This window comes from Meleagris gallopavo, chromosome 15 (genome assembly GCF_905368555.1).
Source record: "Meleagris gallopavo chromosome 15, MGAL_WU_HG_1.1, whole genome shotgun sequence".
Lineage (NCBI taxonomy): Eukaryota > Metazoa > Chordata > Aves > Galliformes > Phasianidae > Meleagris > Meleagris gallopavo.
In genome coordinates, this window is record NC_139418.1 from 9102969 (window position 1) to 9126089 (window position 23121).

The 23121-nt window shown below is 43.4% G+C and overlaps 1 protein-coding gene across 1 annotated transcript in view; it reads left to right on the top strand.

The window, feature by feature from the left end:
• The window catches only part of NSG2 (neuronal vesicle trafficking associated 2), a 38612-nt gene extending 24882 nt beyond the window's left edge, over positions 1–13730 (top strand). The window contains exons 4-5 of the mRNA XM_085236772.1: positions 10139–10249; positions 11809–13730. Coding sequence (XP_085092898.1) covers positions 10139–10249; positions 11809–12000 — 303 coding nt within the window. The 3' untranslated portion in view covers positions 12001–13730. The remainder of the gene's footprint in view (positions 1–10138; positions 10250–11808) is intronic.
• The last annotated feature ends 9391 nt before the right edge of the window (positions 13731–23121 follow it).

The window sequence follows — 23121 nt, forward strand, 5'->3', positions numbered from 1 at the left end:
TGATTTCTTACACTATATCTTTGTCTTCAACAACACAATGCCATGGTACATTGTGGTGTCTTCACTGCCCCACAGTAAAGCCTATTTTTTGAGTAATTTTCTTGTTAGCACTTCAGGTGGAATGAAAGATGCTTAACACTGTTTGGCTGTTGTAGCTAAAAGGACCTAATGGAATGGAGACGGAAGAGATTTCAGCTAGCTGAAGCCAAGGCAGTTTGTTGATAGTTGTAGAGTCCATTTGGTCTGTTGTAGCCAAACCACGGAATGCTAAAAAAAAAAAAAAGAGAGATGTGAAATGCTTTACTCATATATTTTTTTTCTACGTAATGTTTCATTCTCCATTTATAAAGCAGCACAGGCTGCTGATTGAATGCTAAACAAACCTGAGCTCTCTCTTGTTAGCACTTGCAGACATATTAAGCCTGTTGGGCCAGCTAATGGAGCTGGCCTCATGCCTTTGAAGGCATCATAATCAGCAAGATAATTTATTTTTGTTGTTTGTTTTTAAAAGAATAGCTTTTCTAAGTCATTTGCAGCAAAAAGCTTCTTATTTCCAATTTAAAATGAAAAGGCTTTTAATTCACAAGTTACCTAGGGAACACTTTGCTCTCCAAGTCCTCACTTTTATATATCACCCACACAACAATTTTTTAAAGAGAAGTGGATGTACTGGACCATGAATGCTGCCACATTATTAGCTTTATTTCCTGAGATGGTAGACATAGAAGCTGAAATGCATGTGAATATGTTAACCTTTTTGAAGGAATAAACTTCCAATCCATTTTATTTTAACCACAAGGGTGCAGTGAACGTATGTGTTTCAATATATGCGAACTTGACCTTCGATTTCACTTTATCTAAGAAGTATTTAGGATTGGAGAATGGTAGGGGGGAGTTATCTTGTTCTCTGAAATATGAAGAGCTTAAATTATTCTGGACATTTTAAAATCCAGCCTTCTGTTGTGATGTGGAAACGGTAGTGCCATATGCAAAATGAAAATGTGAGAAAGTAGTTGGAGAGGAAAATGCATGGGAAAGAGGGCATGGAGGAATACCATTTTCTGCCTTAGACTGAGTACGTCAGTACTTGAGCCTGAAAGGTTTGCTTCAAAACTTACCCTATGGAAGAAGATAAAGCATAAAGCAAACAGACATCAGCTTTTCTCAGAGCCACACCAGTCCTTGGCCATGAGACAGTGTCAGTGCTTGGCTGGTTTTGTTGAGTGTGTGTTAGGTCTCACAGAAAGGCAGTAATGGAAGAAGGAACACAACTGGCCTTTCTCAAGTGTGCAGCCATGTGCCAATCCCTGGACCTATTCTTAGAGTTCCTAATGCTTTTTCTGTGCCAAATCCAGTTTGAGGTAAGCAGGGAGGGGGGGAAGATTATGCACGTATAAAACTCTTTTTATAGGTTGAGTCTTGGAAAAGGGTAGACCAGGAGACATTTTTCTGATGGCTTGATTTCTCTTGTATTCCTGTCAGTATATTTTAAAAGGTATCCATCATGTTCTGCTCACAGTGACCAGAGGAAACGTCACTGCTAAGACTTTGCACAATGGAAAGAGGAAGGGTTAGCTTTAGAGATGTGTCTCTCTACCATAATTCCACTAACGGAAAAAAAAACATTTAAAATTAGTGATATAGAAGGAAGTCTCTTCCAGCATTGCTCAGATCAGTTTTGGTTGTTTTTTTTTTTTTTTTCCCTGTGAAATAGTGTGCCATTTTATGAATGGGACCATGGGATTTGGGAAGAAAATTACCATTACAAGCAGTATTCCTGAGTCTTTCCACTTGTTTGTTTTTAGGTTTTTGCTTCTTTGCTCTGTTCTTCTAAACGTACAGAGTGACAGAAATAAGTAGAGAGGGCTTGTGTAGTTGGAAAAGGAAACAATTATTCCTTTAGGAGGGGAAAAGACCTTTTAACACCTTTCCAAAAAGGCCATATATTTATTTGGTGTTCCTAAAAGTAATAGTACATCATCTCAATACACACAGCCTATCCTGAGCCTATCCTTAGGGACTGTTCTTAGAGTCTATTGTAAGGAGAAGTGCTTTACGTTTTAAAAGAGCTGAAAATACGACTGTTTGCACTAGTGGAGCACTTGAAGAGATCATCAAGTCTTCTACACACATAATATGGTTTGAATGATGAGAATCTGTGTGTCATGTGTAACATGGCACGTATTGGAAAGCACTTGTTAGCAGGCAAAAAGCCCAGTTTGGTTCATCTTCCAATGGACTTGAATTAGAGTAATGGAGGAAACATTTTTAATGGCAGTAAATGGCAGAAAAGGGAAAGCAAAACAAACAGAGCTTTTTTATCTACACCTAAGTAGAAATTCACTAATATTCAGCAATCGAAGCATCCTTATTGAAAATGGCATTTCAGAACTTCTGTAAGCAACAGGTGTAAACTGAGCCCTGATTTTTCCATTCAAGGGGTTTGACTTGGCATAGAAAGACATCCTGCAGACCACAGCTGGCATCAGGCACAGTTAAAAGATCTGAGGCTGTTGGTGCCTAAACAGCCAGTAGGAATACATTACATGATGGAGACTGGCTAATATAATTGAGCCAGCTAGTTATTTTGCACATAATTTAATTATTTGACAAATTGCTTAGGAACACAGTGTTCTTGTTCCATGCTTGTGCTGCACTCATAGTATTAAGAGGCAAAGAGTTGAGGAATTGCTGGTGGGTATCTAGTCAGCTCAGCAGATAGATACTTACTTTAAAGATTTGTGAGCATGTAAAGGGGATGTGGTGGAGTACTGTATGCAGTCATAGTAGAGCCAAAAGGAACATAGCAAAGACAGGAAACTGGCTCAGAGATAGCTGGTGATAAGTGGCTACATTTGTGGCTCAGAATGGTTGGAGACGTGCCTCTACCCTGTAAGTCCTTTGGAGTTTGGTTGCTGGGATGTGTGGGCTGAAAGAAACCTATGAAACGGTTGAGCAGATGATAGATTTTTTGCACCCCATGATTATAATATCCTCACAGATATTGTTCAGCAGTTCTAGGAGGACTGGTGCCAAGTTATTTTATGGTCACGAATTCAAAGATAAGAAAACCAAACACAAACCTTTAAGCTTCGTATAGAAGCCATGTAGCACAAAGAAGTATTTTCCCAGAACTTTGAAGATTTAGGCACTTGACAAAGCATCTCCTAGAGGCTACTTAAGAATCTGGACACCATCTGGAATAAAACTGGGCTGTAATAATAAAGGACAAATCTTACATCTTCTTGAACAGTACTAGGCAAATATGAAGAAGACTATTTTACCACTTTATTTGTTAGCCTTTCAAAATTTTAGAGGCTGTTGTTCTCAAAAAATCAGCAAAACCAGCAACATATTACAAAAGGGTTGTTATAAATCAGGACAGAAATGCCATTTTTGAAGAAGTGCAGCTGGATGAATTTTATTGGTGCAGCAGATCATCTTGTATAACATGGTGCTGCTTCACTACATTGCTGCTTTGGTTGTCTAAACAATAGAGTAGCTCTTTTTAAGGCGTATTTCAGAGCCCTTGTCTCCCTGGTCAAACCATATGAGTCATGCAGTAGTTCCCTCTTTGCCTGTTTCTGGGTTTTCTTACAGGATGCAAAGGTTGGAGTGGTTCACATTTGGATTTCCTCTTGGCATGCAGGTAGGAGGTAACCGGGATAGCTGGATCTGGAGCTAGGAACTGCTCCAGAGTCTTTCACTTTAGCTGTAGCTTTCATGTCAAGATTTAATGTTGTCAATCTTACATCTAATTATCAGTTGGAAGAAGTTATGGAATGAAGGGGAATAAATTACTCTCCTAAATTTTTCACTGTCGAGCATAAATTCTTATAATAAGATCATGAGTGTATGATATGAGAGTGTGATGTCCTTACAGCTGAAAAATTTCTCCTGAGTATCAAGATCTTTGGGACTGGCCCAGTGGCAAATTGACTGATGATTTTGCCTTTTTGTTGTAGATTGTTAACAAGGTTGTCAATGGGTTGATAGGTTTCCAGGTCGAATGGCATTAGCATAAAACATGGAAAGAACCCTTTTGCCTATGCGAGCATAGCTCTTATGTAGCTCGTCTACGAAAATGATCTTGACAGAATTTCTGCCAGCTGTGGCTTCCAGGACTTATGCCTGGTCCACAAAGAGCAGGAGGTTCTTGCTGAGTTTCTCCAAGGCTGGTCTCCCTGTACCTGTTTTCCTCTCAAAGAAACAGCAGCACAGTGGTCTTCAAAAGAAATTTCAGACAGCAGATGACAAGACTGGTGCCTGAGTATCAGCTGTGCTGGGGCTGAGCTTTAGCATTGTAATGTTCTATCTGGTGAGCTGAGTTCTCAACTGGAAACCCAGACTGAGATATGTCAAAGGAATATATGAAAGCCTAGAATGGACAATTTCTTACCCCCCTGGAGACACCTGGGCCTACAGACAGTGCCGAATTACTGCTGATTTTAGTGTCCTGTAGGAAACTAGAGCAGATTTAGACATTTGTAGGTCTGAATCTGAAGGACTCATTCAATTTATTAAATATGAGAGCTCAATGGGGAAAGGGGGAGCTGCCCCTTTAGTTTTACTAAGTCCTAGTTTAAGCTACATGGAGAATCTCCATATGAATGTCTAATCTTTCAGGAATTTTACTGAGATCTCTGCTGACCATATTGTTCAGAGCAAATTTGTTAGATTAATTATGATTAATTTCATAGAACAGTTGTTATTTTGGTTAGGAAAAAAACCTGCAACGTCCTTTTTCCAATAGGTATTGCTTCACAGTTTTGTAAGACATCATGTTCATGGTGAGATGGCTTAAAATTGAATGCTCATGTTCTGTTCTCTCCCTGCCCAATTTTTTATTTTTGTTTTTAACCATTTTTATGCTGAGTTCTCACAAGGTGAACAATATATAAAGGTGGAATGACAAGCCCCACCACCTGAGCCATGACTATAAGTTATATTTTTCCAGCTGGTAATGTAAGTAATATGTTGTTTAAGTGGGAAAAAAAAAAAAAAAAAAACTACTCTACAAATCCCTCAACCCAACCAGCGCAGGTTGGATGCTGAACACTAATAGAGAGCAGTCTGCATCCAATACTCACTGGGAAAAAAAATATTTGTCAACCCTTCCCCCACCTGCACTGCCTGAAAAATATTCCTTCAGAATATCTGCAGTACGTGGTAGTGTTCCCATCAGCCGCAGCTCGGGATCTGTCTTTCTCTGCTTTCTTCTGTTTTACCAGGTACTTCTAGAGAATTTAGATTTCACAGGACTCTCAGGCACCAGTATGTCCCTGATCTGTGCCGCAGTCAGGAACAGCCCAAGGCTCTGTAGCTCAGCAGGTCATCAACACTGCATCCAAATCCTCATATGCAAGTCAGAGCCTTAAGGTTTGAGTTTTGGAGTGACTCACTGCTCCCAGGTGTTGCTGACTACCCTGGGGAGCAATGGGTGCACACTGTCTTTGCAAAATGAGGACAGCAGAAAGGATACCTGAATGGACGATACAAAAAAACTTAGAGGCATCTCATGTTGCTTGTTGAGAATGTATGTTATTTTTGTCTGTGCTGTTGTGAAAATGCAACGTGTACTTCTATGGGAAAGGGGGGAAGGAACACAAGCCAACACGCTTGTGTTGGTGGGAGCTTAACATCTTCCAGTGATGTCAGGAGGCTCAGATCAAACCTTATTCCATGTTTTATGGTGGATGGGGAGACTTTTGGTGTGGCTGTGATGTTATCTCTGCTCTGTTCCAGCAGACACACTCCACTCTTAGGGGAACCTTTGGGAGCTGTATATGACTGTGGGGAAGGGGTGGGCAAGTATCCCCCTCCAGCTACCCTCTCAAGCAGTCACACATGATAAATTCATGCCTGTAGCACTTCTAGGTTTTATCTGCTCACTAAATTTTATTTCCCCTCTGTGTGTGTTTATATTGCTCAGAGACTGCCAAGGTTCATGTTATTCATTAAAAAAAAAAGAAAAAGAAAAAAAGGGAGGTTTATTAGGTATTCCAGCTCTATGATTCTTTGATGTTTGAATGCTAATTAAGCTTTGTATTTTCTGGAATAGAGGTGGATCTTAGCTCTGACTTGACAAAATATCTGGGAATGTATTTTTCCTTCCTTTTCCTCTGGGCTTTAACATCGGATGCAACATTTCATCCCAGAACAATTTTACACTATGCATCATCATGTGTAATATTGTGTCACGCTGTAATTTTGCAAGTGCACGAAATGGCAGGAGGGAGGTGAAAATGGGCTCAATTACACCCAGGAGGGAGAAGAAAGCTCAGCGGAAGGGACCTGCTCCTGGGAGGTAATGAATTGGGTGTCAGCACTTTGCTGGAGCAGAGCGCCAGAGCGGATGGGAATTTATTATTTTAGGGGCTCAGTGGGCAGGCAAGAGGAAAGGAACCAGTCAAATCACATTACTAATGGTCATTTCCGTAGGCTGTGTGCACACAGGGGATTTAGAAAAAGAAGAGACATTCATTCCAACTCCAGACAGCTCAGTTCTTTCTGGTTTTGAAAGCCAAAAGAAGAACTTGGCCATTTTATCTAGCTTAGAGTGAGAGGCTTTCAAAACAACTTCGGCAACAGCTCTTGCGGAAGGAAGGCATGGGACTGTTCTGGATGGGAGAGACAACCAACAACTCAGGGAATGTTCCCCTTTCACAGCCTCTTCTTTAGCTGCAGTCAGCCCTGAAGGATCCCCGAAGGATTTGATTTGAAGTAGGCCTTCCTTGTTGCATCTTTGCATGCCCTGACAATGTTCCTCTATTTCTCCCAAGTTGCCAGCACCCACACTCTGTAGATTTTCTTCTGTTTGAGTTTTTCCATGAGCTCCTTGCTCACCCATGTGGTTCTCCTGCCATCTTTGTCTGATTTCTTACTCTTAGGGATGTACTGATCTTTAGCTAGCCCTTCTATTTGCTAAACAAAGCTAGAGAATGAGCATCTTATTTCTCAGAAACAAGAGATGCTTTCTCACTGAGTTATGCTCTGTATATTCATGGATGGTATTTAGCATAATTTCAGTGAACTTTGTTACTTCCTTTAAGCTGATCCTAAGTTTGTTCCTCCAGGTTAACCAAAGCAAGATTTCTTCATTCACTGTAGGTTGTAATTATGGAGAACTGAGCATTTCTTAGTTACTGAGCCCGTTGCCAAGACTAGCCTCTGAACACTGGCTTTGGTAGACCAAGACCAGGAAGGTACTGCCTTCGTATGTGCATTACTACATACAGTGTTATGAGAGGAGTTACTGGGTCTACTGTGCTCTTCTTTTAGATGAGAAAGAATTGGTGGACATTTTTTTCTATGGGGAGACATGCTCTTTCACATTGACCTGCAAGATCAGGGTCTTTTTGGAGAGGGTTCTTTTCTGCAGGTCTTCTGTTGGAAAGAGTAGAGAGTGTAGGCATGCATAATCCAGGAAGTCCGTTCAAACTCACAGTCAGATGTGTTTTGCTGGAGAGGAAGTGGAGCACATTTTTTCTTGGTCACTGGTCAAATTCATACAGCTGTTCTTCTCTTTTACCAGCTATCTCTTCAGCACACCAAGACTTTTACACATGTTCTCTGATGAGACCCAGTAATAAGTTCTTCTCCCTGTGCCCCTGTGCACCTGCCTTTTGCTTAATTAACCCATTTTGCAACAGATTAAGCCCTAAGGAGGATGGCTTAATATGAGCAGTTATTCTAAAAGGAGAGTCAGGACTTTAATGAACTGTTCACCACTAGAAAATCCTATTAGCTACAATCTTACCCAGTCATCTTACCTTTTTGCACTTTTATTCTAAAATATTCTGATTTAACAATGAATTTATGAATTGCTTCTGCTAGACAAAGTCTCCATACCTCTCTTTTTCCTGGGATTTGAACAGGATGTGATGGGTCAGATTTGGCATAGTACATGTAGACATAACTTCACTCTTACTTTTTGCCTTAAAAAAGCCACCAAACTTGTAGCTCTGGATCTTCTAGAATTCGCCAAGGCTGCTTTAGCTTCTCTGAGAAAATGTGCCAATGCCTTACGTGCTTAGAAATGCATCTCACCAGGCACTGCAATCCTCTACAGGATCGGTGAGTGTGGGATGTCCCTTCTGCACAGCAAAGCAATGACAGTGATCCCTCTGAGTCTGTGCAGGGATTGCATGTCTTACAGGTTCGCAGAATGACAGCTACTGCGATGACTAAAGGGGGGACTTGGAGCAAAATTCAGAGTGAGTCAATGTTAAGCAATTAGCATGCATGTATTGATATATTACGTTATTGATATAGAAGCAATACTATATTGACAAATTCTGAGATGTATCCAGTGTGTTATTTGTTAGCTGCTGTTCTTTACAAGCTTGGTCGCTATACTGTGGGAATTAACTCTGATTTTCCCCTCTGTACTATGACCAATCTCCTACGCATAGTAAAGGAACAACTTCTGCTTGTACATACTATTGAATTTCCTTAGACACCTGTAAAAGAACATAAAAATAGTTGTGATGTAACTGGAACAGCAGAAGGATGGGTGGACCAACATAATTAGAATTACTGAATAATTAGATAGAAATGAAAAAATCTAGCTCTTCCTTGCTAGGACAGTAAATGACAATAGCTACCTTTCATACAGGTAAGTGCAGCCCTGTTATTGGGGAGAGGGCATATTTTGGATGTCTGTTTTCTCTATAAGGATAAGCACATGCCTGGTTTGGTGGGAATATGCCTGCAGGGTAAACACACGGTCCATGCCTTTTCCTGCCATTGCAGTTCCCTTAGTGGTTCAGTTTTGATGTAATCAGGGAGAGTCTGCAGTCTTGAGCTCTGCTCCTGGTGGGAAAGTTGGAGCCAGGAGCAAGCAGATTGAGTCTGCAGGTAGGAAAAAGCTTCAAAAATCCTCATCCCTCTTGTAAACTCATGCTTAACCTCAACCTTTTGTTGTAGGATCATCCTCAGTGCAAGCTCCGATAGGCTCACAGAGCTCAGGAAATTGCAGCACCTTCCTCATGCAGGCAAACATTCTGCCAAATTCTGCCTGGTGGTGCCCAGCTCCAGCTCCCTGCCCACGCTGCTGGCTATGCAACAGTTCTAAATGATCCTTTACTGCTGTTCCCACCCCCATCATCTCACTAAGTGTCTTTATTTGATTATGAGCCCTAGTTTGCGTGCTAACACTGAAGCTCCAGGGATTATGATTTTTTTCATGCCAATCTGGATTGGCATGAGACAGCAGTCTCAACAGGATGAATTACTGTAATAAGATAGTAGAAGTCCAGAGGCTTTTGCATGGCATTTGCTGAACTACCAGCTGGGACGAAGAAAGCTTCAGGCAAAGGGACAAGGGAGTTGGTGTTGTCCCAGGTGTTTCAGACATACACCCCTATGCATACACTCTGATGAAGTGATTATCAACTTGAACCTCAGTGCATTTGAACAATGTGTGTTTGAGACTCTTGCTCAGCCTGTAGGAAGGACACAGGTTTTAGCTCAGCTAAAACCAAGGGTCAGGGCTTCAATCCAGGCATTTGAAGGGGGAGAGTAAACCTTCTGCCTCCCTGCTCCTGGGCATGCTGTGGGTATACGTGCTGGCTTTTGTCAGTGGTCGGCTGTTCTCTTTTTACAGCTTTGATAAATTGAGGATTTCTTCCCATTTTCTGCAAGCTACTCAAGGAGTAACATCACCTTGCAGCAGAAGACACAAAGGGACGTGCTCCTAAAGCTTCATTCTTCCTAACTGCTCACCTCCCTCTGCTATCAGAAAAATTATATCTTGCCACGGCTGTGAGGCAGCTTATCTGCACAGATTAGGCTCTGAATGTGGAGCTCTGGCTGCTGGTGGGTCCTGCTGGGCCAGCAGGTGATGAGAGCCTGGGAACGCAAAGTCTCCAAGAAGGCCAAAAGCACTGCAAGAGTTAAACACAGGAATGTGCACTCCTGAAAGTCTTGGGGTAGGGGGCTGGGGGGAATGGAAATGATGTGATGATTCAGGGCTATTGGATCTAGCCTTCATTCAATTACCATGCTTAGTTAAGTACTGCACAGTGGAGTGAAGGCTGCAGTCTGTTAGGATGGATGTTACTATAAGTCTTTTAATTATGAGGTTGCTCATATGCCATTTTAACATGTGTAGAGTAACATTATCCTTCTTTTGTAGGTCACTATTCTCATAAGTCTGGCTCTTGCATTCCTTGCCTGCATAGTGTTTCTTGTGGTATACAAAGCCTTTACTTATGACCACAGTTGCCCAGATGGATTTGTTTATAAGGTAAGAAACTTCAGACGGATGAATTGCCTGAGATAATGATAGACTCTAAATGACTACATGGTTACAGTCTGGTCTGCTTTTTTGACCAGGCCAAACAGAACATTTGGCAAGAATGTGTTGAAATGGGAAAAGTGTTATGGGAAATGTGGGGTTGCATCTGCTTCCATCAGCTACTGTTACACTGTAATTGTTGGGATTAGCTTTGGTGAACACTACAGACAGATGTTCAGGAACAATCCCTCCTATTTGTGAATAGATTTATTGCAGCTGGAATATCCCATGTTTGCTTCCCACGCATTGAAGGGACAAAGGTTTACTAGCATACATTTTAATGCAAGGCAAGCTCCCAGAGTGCAGGCACATGTGTCCTTTCTGGAAGAAATCCAAATTTGCCCACTGTATTCATTTATTGTGCTTTTGAGCATCTATCAAGAACAAAAGCATGCAACCTAGTTTCTGAAAACTTTCTGCCCTGCAGTTTTTACATCAAATACTCACAGAGAACTATTTGCTTGCTCTGTTGAGATTAAAAAATAATAATAATAATTGCAAAATAGGTCTCTCACTCTTTGCTACAAATGAACTCATAAACACACAGGAGGCTTGACCACACTGAGAATGGTCTGTGAGCTGGAAAATAGAGTAAGCTTATTTTTACAGTAGCTATTGTGAATTATTCTCTTAGGTTGTATAAAAGTGAATTTAGGACTCAGACGTGAATTTTAGAATCAGATCCAGACCTGAACTTCTGGAAAGATTAAAGGCTTTGAACTCAGATTTCTGCTAATCACATTGGTATGGGAGCTGGGTTGTCTCATCATTTAATAATAATCATACCTGGGGCCCTTTATATCACTGGTCCTACTTTGTGAATGCCATCCTGTCTGATATTTTGTACTGTTTCATTGCTCTTTTACAGCTGTTGCAAAGTGAATTGATTTATCTGCGCAGTTCTTAGCACCCAAGTAGCGTAGAGGAGACACACTGGCAGTGTCTGCACAGCCAAGAAACTCTGACAAGGTCCGGACAGTTGGGCCATGCTTCCTGCCATCCTTCCAAGGTGGTTATCCTACAGGTCAGAGACGAGGCATAGCAACAGAGCTGCATATCTGCAGCTTACTCTGCCTCTGTCTGTCCTCTGCCTGGCTGAGGATTAATTCTGAACTTCACTCTATGGAGCTCTCTCTGCATCAGGACGGAAGCTGCCCCATGTACTCTAGTAGGACTCCTGGCAGGGACATCGGCCCTTGTATTGTGCCAGTAACATACTGAAACCCTCAAATCTTCATTTTACAGCCCCCATTTCCAACCCAGCAACGAAATCTGCCTACAGTCAGGGTTGCCAGTAGCAACAGGCTTGAAAGGCTGCTGCCGAGTCTAAACTTTGTGCATTCCCACATGGCTGCTGAAAGGCAGTAGGGGTTGTGCAGCAGATGCTCTCACTGCAGCATATGAGTCAAACTTCATCTACGCAAGCACCTAACAACGAGATTTTTAAAAGGAGAGCCTAAGGCTGATAGGACCCTTCTTTACTTCTCTTGCTTTCTCCTCCTTTCTAGCATAAGCGGTGCATCCCAGCCTCCCTGGATGCCTACTACTCTGCACAGGATTCCAACTCCCGGGGCAGGTTCTACACCGTCATCAGCCACTACAGCATGGCCAAGCAGACCAGTTCCCGGGCTGTATCGCCCTGGCTGTCCTCAGGATCAGTAAACCATGAAGCCAAGGCTGCCAAAACAGAAGGTCATTAAAATTAACGAGTGGTGATGGGCGAAGTGGGAGGGTGGGGGGACAACACCGTGTCTATACTGCATTGCTCTAATTGAGAGTGGGTGCTGTCCTAGCAGCACGATGGGAATAAATAAGACCCAAGTGCGGGAGTCATCTTAATGGATATTTCTTTTTGTGCATTGTTCTCGTTGATTTGTAACCGAGTCGAGCTCTTGTACAAAGGCATGTTTGATGTTGACTGTACCTTACGATGTAAAAATATTTTTAAATCATTGCTTAACTATTTGTTAGAAAAAGAAATTAAAAAACAAAAAAAGCAAATTAGATAAACAGCCAGAGAGGATAAAAGCAGCAAAGGGAATCCTGCAAAACATTGCCATTGCTGAAAGCTGTGACTCAGACTTAACATGCAGTTGAAGAATAGCTGAAACCCTTTTAAGAGACAGGGTAGTGAGAACCTGTCAGAAAGACACTGTAGTGTTGTTTAGCTTGCCAAAGGGGGGATAATTGGTATCAAACCGAATCCAATATCAATGTGCATTTGCTGATAGATACAAGGATCCCCTCCTCCCTCAAATATGCACAGGTGCAAAAGCACATGCACACATACCTGAACAGGGGCTTATGCAAATCCAGGAAGATCCAGGCATTCCTAAAGAGCTGTCACTGCTCCGCTGATCTCAACTGGGCTCTGAAGCCCTGGCTGGTGTGTGGATGTGGAGCAGGATAAAAACTGCTGTAGTGAAAGCAGGAGTGTATTTGTGAGCACAGAGATGGTGGCAGTCAGAAGATCAGGGCTTTATCTACTTCTGGCATGGATTTCCTGAGCGACCTTTAGTAAGTGATGTGAGGTTTCATCCTTTGAGGCCTTCTTCCTGAGGGTCACAAGGAGACCAGGAAATGCCATTATTATAGCATGAGGAGCCTCCCAAGAGTGGTGATAGTATAAAATACTGTTAAGCCTCTAACTTAATTTTCCCCTCACCCATGAAAAAAGATGCTCCAGCTTCCCTCCTCCAACTCCCAATACCGAAATCTTTAATGTCACTCTGGGCAGTCAGGGAGGGGTTGGCCATAACATGCTCTCAGAGTAGAAGGGTCCCATTGGATCTCTTGCATACCCAGACCAGACCCCAAGCTTTGGCCAATACCAGCTGGTGTAAAACATCTTCTCCCCACAAATGGCAGTTAAAACAGAGTGGTGGGACTTTAAAAAAAGGGGTTCTGTTATTCAGAGCCACCATTCAGCTCATTATTGTGAGGTTATTCTGCTTGGCAGGAGATGCTGAGCAGCAGGAGCAGAGTGCAAGGTTTACGTCATTCTAAGGCTGCTTTTTTCAGATTTGTGGCTAGACTGGGATGGAAATTAGGAACTGACCCCTTCTTCCCCGCATTGGGCAGTTTTGTCCTCCATTTTGCATACATAGACACTAGAGGGTGTAAATGAGGGCAGAACTCCTCAGTCCTAACAGGCATCATGATAAATAACTGTATAGTGTAGCTAAAAATGTAGTGCCAAATGCCATTGTCTGATTTCCTATCCTCCCTTCTCCTTCCATCTGTAAATTCATTTCTCACTCAAAATGTACAAACCACTCCCTCCACCAAAAATCCAAACTCCAGCAAACCACTGAACAGTTTATAATTTTGTGGTGTATTTTTTGTCAGTAGGTAGCAGAGACTGAAGTATTTTTTGGTGTAATTCTTGAACTTTTCTGACGGGATTAAAATAAAGCTAGATGTGACTGAGTGTCTCTGTGGCTTGGGCAGGTTTCTTTGGTGACATGTTGGGAGGTGGTGGTGGGGATGGTGATGGGTGCATGTCCGGAGCTGCAGAATGAGGCTGAACTCATTACTCTATTAGAATCCTATTTTTCTTTTCCCAAATGTTTTGACATGGAAAGTAGGCAAAAATACCTCTCTTTAGCCTGCATCATCATGTGCTATTATGTGCTACTCCTATCAGGATGTCTGCACTTGCTGCAGTGCAGCAGTCGTGGTGGAAAAGAAATGCAGCGGTTACAAAATCGATTTTCCACAGGTCCTTGTGGAGCAGGGCACATCTCAGACCTATCCTGTGACCTTGAGAAAAGACCCAGGTGGGTTCTGACAGCCTCAGAGTCAGGATGGATCTGGGACAGAATCTAGGCTTGGAGCAACATCAGTCTTTTCTCCAGCATCCTCTCAAACACGGTGATTAAACAGCTAAAAATAAGGACTTATGCTTTTGATTGGTGATTCTTGACTTTACAGAGGGAATTCCTTTCCCCTGCTGTTTTAAGGCCAATGACTGCTAGAAACTTTGGCTGGCAGCAATGTGTCCTTTGCCATCTGCTCCTGGGGCAAGTGAGCTCTCCTGCTGCAGCAAGCTTAGGAAGGAGAGCTGGTGCAAGAAGAGCGCTGCGGGGGAATACTGCTGACAAGCCAAGAGCTGCTGCTGAACTTTGGAAAAGTTGAGCTCTGAATGTAAACTCCACAGCTTAGTTTCTAATGAAACCACAACTTATTCATCTCACATTGTTCAGAAAGCAGATTGTGTTTCCTCAAATCCTTCAAGTCTTTGAAATGGAATGATACTCTGGCATTAAATTGGCTCATTCCCAAAGGCTGAAGAATGATTTATAAAAACCTTTCCTTAAAAAAAAAAAAAAAAAAAAAAGTGTATTCAGAACTGTGAAATTGAGCTACTGTAGGAGAGAAACCGCTCTGGTGTTAGAGGTCACTACTGAGTACTTGTGAAATGTATTAAATGGCTTCAGCACGCTTTGCAGAATTGAGTCATAGGATAATTTGACCATGGTATTTCTATTGCCACTCTCCCAGTAATACCCTAACCATATATTTACTTTAATAACTCATTTGAATTGAAAGGGTCTAGTTATTATTAGATAAGTGAGTCAGTGGGGATAGCTATTTCTATTTAATAAAGGAAAGATCAAAATCTATATGGAGCAGAGTGGAGGAAAAAAAACCAGACCCAGAGAAGACTCATGGGAGAGCAAAAGAAAGCAAACAACCCAACTCCAGCTGAAAGTTCCATTACTGCAAATGTTGTTATTATGGTTCTTGTACAAGCTGCTGTAGAGCTTCCAATAACAACAATATATTTTAAACTCAGTAACAAACAGAGATAGGCTATATTGAAGTTGCAGCGTATCTAATTTCAGTTTTTAAAAGCCTCCTTCAAAGCCGATCATATGTTTTCAGAGGTGATTATAGTAGCATATCTGTGACAGTGCAATCTCATCCTGGCTGTTACCTGTTTGTGAAATCTGCAGCTTCTGACTGGCTCTGCAGAGTCGTGTTTTTGCAGGTTATGGCCTGGGTGGGATCTCCATCTCAGCTCTTCATGAAGCTGACTAAAGTGAGCCTTCCCTGTATTTCTCCAATGTGTGTGTGGTGACCAAGTCATCTCCTGCTTCTTCATCTGTGACTTACTCTGTCTGTGCCACGAGTCCCTTTGGGCAAGCCTCTCCTAATTGCTAGATAGCTGCAGTGGGCTCAGCTTCTCAAAACATTCTATAGAGTCTTCTCTATAGACGTTCCCTGATGTTGGCTGTTTCTGGCACATGGGAGACTCCTTTTCTGATGGATAAATGTTGAATTCTCCACCAAAATATGTATTTGAGTCACTGGGACTGGAAGAGTTGATTTCATATCTAAGAGGTGGGTTCTGGAACTGTTTGTCCTATCTGAAGTTGCAGGAAGGGATGAATGAAAAGTATCAGCACGTGAATGAGCTCACCTAAAGGGGCAAGGGCATCCTGAGCAGGCAGCCATCCCATGGTGTTACTGGCAGAACACATGGAAAAGATAAGGAATCACTAAAGAGATGGGGATGCCATGATGGGAACTCAACTGCTCTCAGCCAAGGCTCAGGAGTAGGAGGAAGAAATTGTGAGTGATTGAGCCTGAGAAAAATTGAGAGCAAGAGAAAAAGAGGCTGCTACCAGCATGGAAGTAAGTATGGCTTTTCTATTCTGACCTAATGACCCCAAAGCACTATATCCTGCTTGACTAATACAAATCACCTTGTTTTGGAAAAGCTGCCCGTTGTTGCTATGAATATCTGCTGACTGCAGCACACTCAAGGGGAATCACTGCACATCTCGAGTGCAAATCGTCTTGGGCTGCCTGGAAAAGCAGTGTCAGAAAGAGAGGGGCTGATGCAGGACCCTGCTGGCTGGTGATGACCCCTTCTGAAAACACAAATGTCAGTCGAGGGGATCTCATGCTCTGGATCTGCATTGACAGACAGCCCAAAGTGCTGGCAGTGCCTCGCTGCGAGATCAGAAAAGGAGCAGTCTTTGTCCCTTCACATGTGGTTTTTTCCCCCCCTTTATCCTCCTCCATGTTTGCCAGCTGTTTCTGGTTTGTAATAATACCTCAAGTGATAAGTGTAAGGGTCATGCACTGAACTGTCTACAATCACTTTTTATACGATTAGTCAGGGTCTTTTTAAAGCACCCTAATTATTACAGTCAAACCGGATTAAGCTATTGCTCTAATAGATTTCCTGTTCCTGTAAAATAGGCCAAGAGGATGACTTACAGGCGAGGACAGGGGAATGGAAGCTCTTTCCTGCTTTATCTTTTGCCTCGTATGCTTTTTTTTTTTGAATGCTGTGCAGTACTGGGGCACTGCTGGGATCCCACTGGGAGAACACAGTGACTGTCAGGGGTGTCTCAGATCCCCTTCCGAGCAGGGCTGGTGTTCTTTTGGGGGCAAAAAAGTAAAAATCCTTTTGATTAAGAACATTACTTTACCTGGGGGGGGTGGCTGAGATGTCATTCAATGAATTCATGGATAATAATCTAGGGTAAGCTAAAGTACAGGAAGACAACAAATGCAGTGGCATTATGCTTGAATCACTTGTCAGAGCTGAGCAGGATCAGTCCTGAAGAGGCTTTTGTCCCACAGTAGGCAGTCTATGGCTGCTAAAAGCAGAGAAAGAGGAAGTGGAAAAGCCTCTTAGCAGCATGTTACACAGTTCATTGGCACAGCTGCTGCCCTGCTCTGCTCTGATGTGGTGGCACTGGCCATGCCTGAAGCAGAAACTGGTTGCTGTGGCTGCACATCCCCTCCATGCTGCTGCCTGCACCCCATGAGCACAGTGACAGGGGGTAGGAAAGGAGAACCTGCACAGACCCTTGCTGATAGAGTGTGAGCAGCAATAAAAATGCTGAAAACGGCGCCAGTAATACAATATCTACACTTGTGAGCAGGGTGTTTTAGATGTATCAAGCGCCAAAGCATCCCCATGTATATTGGGGTTGATGATGGCATTATTTACCCCTCCACTGGCCTTCTCTATTGATGTGATTTTTGTAGGCCAGTGTTTGCCCATGGTCAAGGAGCATCCAACTTCTCAGACCTGGTGATTAAGAAGAGCAGCTCTCGTGCTACATGGGGAGTGAAGTCACAATGAGTCTTCCTCTCCCTCAGAGCCTGTAGGTCCTGAGCTTTCATTCTGAGTGTGCTTCAGCCTCATTGAAAACCCTCTTGGGCTGCTCCAGGACATACTCACTGCTCATCTCTACTTGCACAGCACCAAGTGCAGCTATGCACAGCATGGTACAAACCCGTGGGATCTATTGCCTGCTGTAGCAACGATGCCAGCAGTTTCCAGATGCTGGTTGGAAGCTCTACAAGTCTATGCTTGTACTGGTGCTGGGGTCTTCACCAACACTTTGCTTTGCTGGATGAGTGTACAGCTAATGGTGGCCTTCAGACAACCCGAAAACCCAAACTCCTGAGTTCTCAGTCACTAAAACCTTTTCAGTGAGTTGCTTTGCAGGCCTAAGGGTGAATCCTGATCAGCTGGCCAACAGCCAGAACAGGTAATCAGCTCTCCCAGCCATTCAAATGAACACAGGTTTCTGCTGAGCAGTTGCTTGCTTTCAGCCCCTCCAGTTGTGGCTACATTTCCATGATGGGTAAATTGATTTCTGTGTATATTTTGTATGCCAGGTTATTACAATTACTCTTCAGTATCCTTTGGGATGAAAGCCTATTATAGAGATGAAAGCTCATTAACAATAAATATAAGGGGTCAAAACTCCCTATAAAAATGTATTAGAAACAGATTCCAGTTTGGAAATGTAAATATAGCATTTGGCAGTGGTCCGGACTGGCTAGTCTGGTGAGCAAGACAGCTTAATCCATTGGGAAGATGTGGCTATTTTAATTGCAGCAAACAGAATTACTCTGTGAATTATGGACTTTTGGCTCACTAGGAAAAAAAACTCCCCTCATCATAAAGAAGAAATTGTTGGAATTGTCTTGGGGATGTGGAATAGAATGAAAAAAAAAAAAGAAAGAAAAGTAAGGATAATTATGAAAAAACAGAGATAGGAGTGAAAGTATATAAACAGTGAAAAAGACCTTTTGGGTTTTTTTCCACAAGTTTTCTGCTAGAAAAACATTTGATCCACCCACATATCCAATACTTTTCCATACAAATAGCTTATACTTTTCCATATGAGTGCACACAGATTTTCAGAGATCTGCTTTGCAGACCTCACAGTGGTAGAGGAGCCATGGCTGTTTCTGTGCTCCTATAACAAAAGGAGGACTCAAGCAAACACACAGAGCAATGGTGCTCCGTGCATTTAAGCAGAACCAGTATTTCAAATGCCAGCTGATGATTTTGATCTGTTGGCATAATCATCAAGACCTTAAGATGAGTAATTAACACGTTGAAGTCTTTGGGTTCTACAAATGATAGCAATCTATGCGTGCTCCACAACAGGGCTGTCACCCAATTCACTGCATACCCCATTATCTGCTTACTTCTGTATCTTGACCTTGCTTTAAAAAGCTGACTATGTAGGTTTTGTTTGAAAAAAGTGAGATGTGTCACTTTAACCCCCTCCAACTAAATATACAAAGAAAGGCAGAAAAGCTATTCTGCTTCTCATTCAATGCAGTGGTTTTGCTGCTTTTCTCTTGCTGTGCTCAATCTGTGAGGTGCTGCAGTGACTGTCTATAAAGAAGGGACACCTGGCCTCCTCTGCAGCCCTTTTATTTCCAGTAATATTTTGGCATGTGTCAGATGGAAAAGCTGTTGCTTTTTGCACAGACCCACATTAATAACCTGCCAAATAGAAGGAGCACAAGAAAGGGCAGGAGAGTAGGAAGGGAGAGGGAAATAAAACACCCGGGTCCCTGCATCAGCTGACATTTAGTAGGTATCACTGGTTGCTTCTGCAGTAAGTTATTATGAGGTCCATTAAAAATGCAGCAGGACAGAGGGGTCTGAGTGCAGCATCAGAGACTGATGGGAGATGAAGGCTGAGCTGCTGTGTTTGGAGGGAGCAAAGAGGAGCATACCTGGGCTGGCATCCCTGCAGATCTGTGAGTATGGCGTGCACACATCTACCTGCATACATCTGCCTCTCTGTGTAGCTGCAGACACACAGGCACTCCCCACAAAATCCCACATACAAGGAAGAAGATGAAACTCTGCTAAAATGTAAGTATGTCTTCAAGCAAATATCTCCTGGGGGTACTATTAGTACCTCTTTAAGGGACATACATGCAGCCATAATACACCTGCCAGAACTAATTCTGATTAAAGGGAGATTTAGTGCTATTGAAATATCATCACTCTTTACAAAATGGGCCTTACACTGCTTTTTCTCGGCCCCATCTATGCATCGTCAATGCACAGAGGGAGACATGGAGGCCCAACGCAAGATCAGTATTTTGAAGCTCTACTAAATACCATAAGGAGAAAATAATCTCCTCAGGCATTGTGAGCCCTGGGCACCCGAGTTCAGGTGTTCTGTCCATGAGCAAGAAATGGATTGAGATGGACTCAGAAAACAAAGAGTATTCAGGACTGATCTTGCTGATCACCCCATCAGCACTGGCTAATATTCCACCCAGTTGAAACTCACAGACCAGTTATCTGCAAGAGTTTGTTCTCATTTATTAAAATAAATAAATGGATGACACTGGATGTGACACAGATGCCCACCAATTGCTTCAGGATTGCAGCCTGTTGATGTTTTAAGCATTGAGAATTGAAGTAATTCAGCCCACAGACCACCTTGATTCAGGTGTGAAGGAAGTTAGAAAACAGCTGAGTTTTAAATGCAAAAGACCAACACATGGGAAATATTCATTCCAGCTGGTCAGAAAGAAGGAGATGCTGAATAGAGCAATGCAGGATGATGAGGATGGTCCCCACAGCAGCACTGTGTGTCAGGTAACCTGCACTGGGCTTTGGCTGGAGGGTGGGCTCATGTTGATGAACCACATGCAGAGGACTGAAACATTGGAAGGCATTGCTGTGGGCTTTGTGTTATGTCACTGGGTGCCTGTGGGAAGCAACATGTCATTAAGGAGTCACAGGTTTTTAGGAGGCACCATGTAACCTAGAGAGAAATGGCACAGCTCTCCATTAGCTAAGATCACATGCTTTTGCATAAACATAAGGTAGAATATGTAGTATATTTCCCCTAGACTGGCCTCTTCTGGATAGTACATGTGTCTGTCCATTGGGATATTTTCCACAAGTTCATCTACCTTCAGACCACTACATCCCTGCACCAATGTGGGCTTTGACCAGCAGCACACAGGACAGAGCCAGGATACGGGGACAGCCCTGGGGGACAGCTCAGGGCCCTGGCAGTGCAGCTGGGGTGTCTTGGGGCTGGGAGCTGCGGGGTGGGTGCAGCCAACCCCAGTGCACAGCCAGGCCACACGTATTGCCCCGAAAGGCAGCAGCAGGCAGGAGCTGTGCCTGAGCTGTGCTCAGAGAAAAGTCCTTCAAACAACATCAGAAGCTCCCGGCAGTTTTTCATCTCCCAGTTGGAAGTCAGGAGCACTTGGCAGCTCCTCTGTACTTTCAGTGCCTATTGACTTCCCGCTTGTTCCTCAGGTTATTTAAGCCTTTCTGTCCAAGTCTCAGTGAGAGAAGTCTTTATGAGTGATGTGCTGCACGCAGGATTTGCAGAGCTTTGCTGCGAGTTTTTGTGTTGCAAGGGCTGGGAAGTGCCACTAATCCCACAGCATCCTGGACCCATATGGAAGGAAACGTGGAGCTGCACACAAGTTCCAGCATCATCACTGAGCAGCATGGCCCGGCCACGCATCATCTGGTTCATTGAAGAGATTTTCCCCTCCTTCCCTTTAAAGTCTCTGAAAGAAAGGCACCAAGTTCAGCCTCAAATCCCAACACTGGCTCCCTGTAATCACACCATGCGTGCAGAACTCACAGCCATGTAATAGCAAGTGGCCTGTTCCAAGAATGTGAGTTACAACCTCATCTGAGAGCACTGAAATCTGCCTCTATGCACAACAGATAATGTAAGTGCTCCTCAGGGAGCCCTTTAAATTTCTCACCAGACAGAGAAATGCAGCAGAGTAGGGGAAGTTTGGGGGATAGGAAGAGAAGGAGAATGACTAGAGTACAGATCGGGCTGTGTGGAGCTGCACATTTCCGTGGTTTGTACATTGGTAAGTGCAATGCTAGCAATTCCATAGAGCAGGAATGCAGCCCAGGTGCTCAGCCCAACTGGATCCTTGGGCTGGGGGCATGGTTGGGACCAGCTGTGAGTGCAGGATGCTCCCAGCCCTCTGTTCATGGCCTGTGCCTGCAGAATGTGCTCTCTCTGCAGAGACATGTAGCAAACTGCTGAGCTCTGAGCCAGGCAGCAGAGCTGGAAGCCACAGCTGAGCAGGGAGGCAGGGACCACACTGTGACTGTGCCATCTGCGAGTAAGGAAGACACTGAGCTGTGCTGGTGAACTGTCTTTGGCCATGTGATTTGCATCACCTAATTGGAGAGAAATTTAGTTGGTGTGGTTGGGTTGTGAAATAAAATAGATCTCCATTTTATTTCTTTGGACTGTCTGAAAAACATTAGATTCTGTGTAGGAAGAAGACCATTGTCACTGATGTGCTGCCTCTGTTTTCCCTCCAGTTTTTTTTCCTCTCTCTATAGTACATCTTCGTGGGCTTCAGCAGAAATCACTTTCATGCTGTTCCCTCCTCAAAGTTGCTTTAGTTCATTTAGTGAGCGCCTGTGCTCTCTGCTTTCAGTACAAAGCTGAAGTATGTCTCACTTTTGCAGAAGAGAAGGCTTAGGGAAGATCTTATTGCACTCTACAGTGCCCTGAAAGGAGGTTGTGATGAGGTGTGGGTTGGACTCTGCTCCCAGAACAGTGATAGGGAATGGCCTCAAGTTGCACCAGAGGAAGTTCAGGTTGAATATTATTGAAGAGTTTTTCAATGGAGTGATAAGTTTCTGAAAACGGGCTGCCCAGGGAGGTGGTGTCACCACCCCTGGAGGCATTCATGAGCTGTGGAGATGTGGCACAGAGGGATGTGGTCAGTGGGCAGTATTAGTGGTAGATGGGTGGTTGAACTATATGATCTTAGAGGTCTTTTCCAATCTTAATGATTCCATGATTCTATGACTTATCTGTCAGCCCATGATCAAATTTACTGGGACTGGGAACGTCACCATTGGCCTCAAAGACAAGAGTAGATTACATCACCAAAAAAATCACATTAAAAAATAAAATACTGGCTATAATCTCACCTTGACTGTGATGGGTGGTTGGAAGCAGTCACTGAAGTTTAAGGGAGTTTCATCACTGCTGTGAGATGACTGGAGAAGTGTGCTAATGGCTCACTGCTTGCACCTCTGAGATAACAGCAGACGTATAGACATTATTGGATTAATTATCAATGTAATGACTGTACTATAAAAAGGACCTGATGCTATATAACACAGAATGAGTACAAGCACCTGCTGACAAATGGCTCGATCGAGAAATAAGAGTGTGTAACTGCCAGATCCCCTGGAGTATGGAGTGTGCAGAGGCTAACAAACGTATCCCAGAGTAACCTCACCTCCAAATTGCCATAATGGGAATTGGGTGGGTGCTGACTGCTGAGGTGTACAGAAGGAGGGATATGCTGATGCGCTGGGAGTTCTGGTGCCCATCCTTACACGATCCATCAGCCAGCTTTAGGCTGCTCCCTGATCTGAATTCAGGCTGATGATTTCCAGGGAATTTCCTTCCTGACATTGAAAAGCAAAGCCCCATTGGCAGCAGCTTGCTGGGGTGGATTCCCTGAGCCCCTGGGCTGGTGAGCATCTCCTCTGCTAGGGCAGGATCATGTGG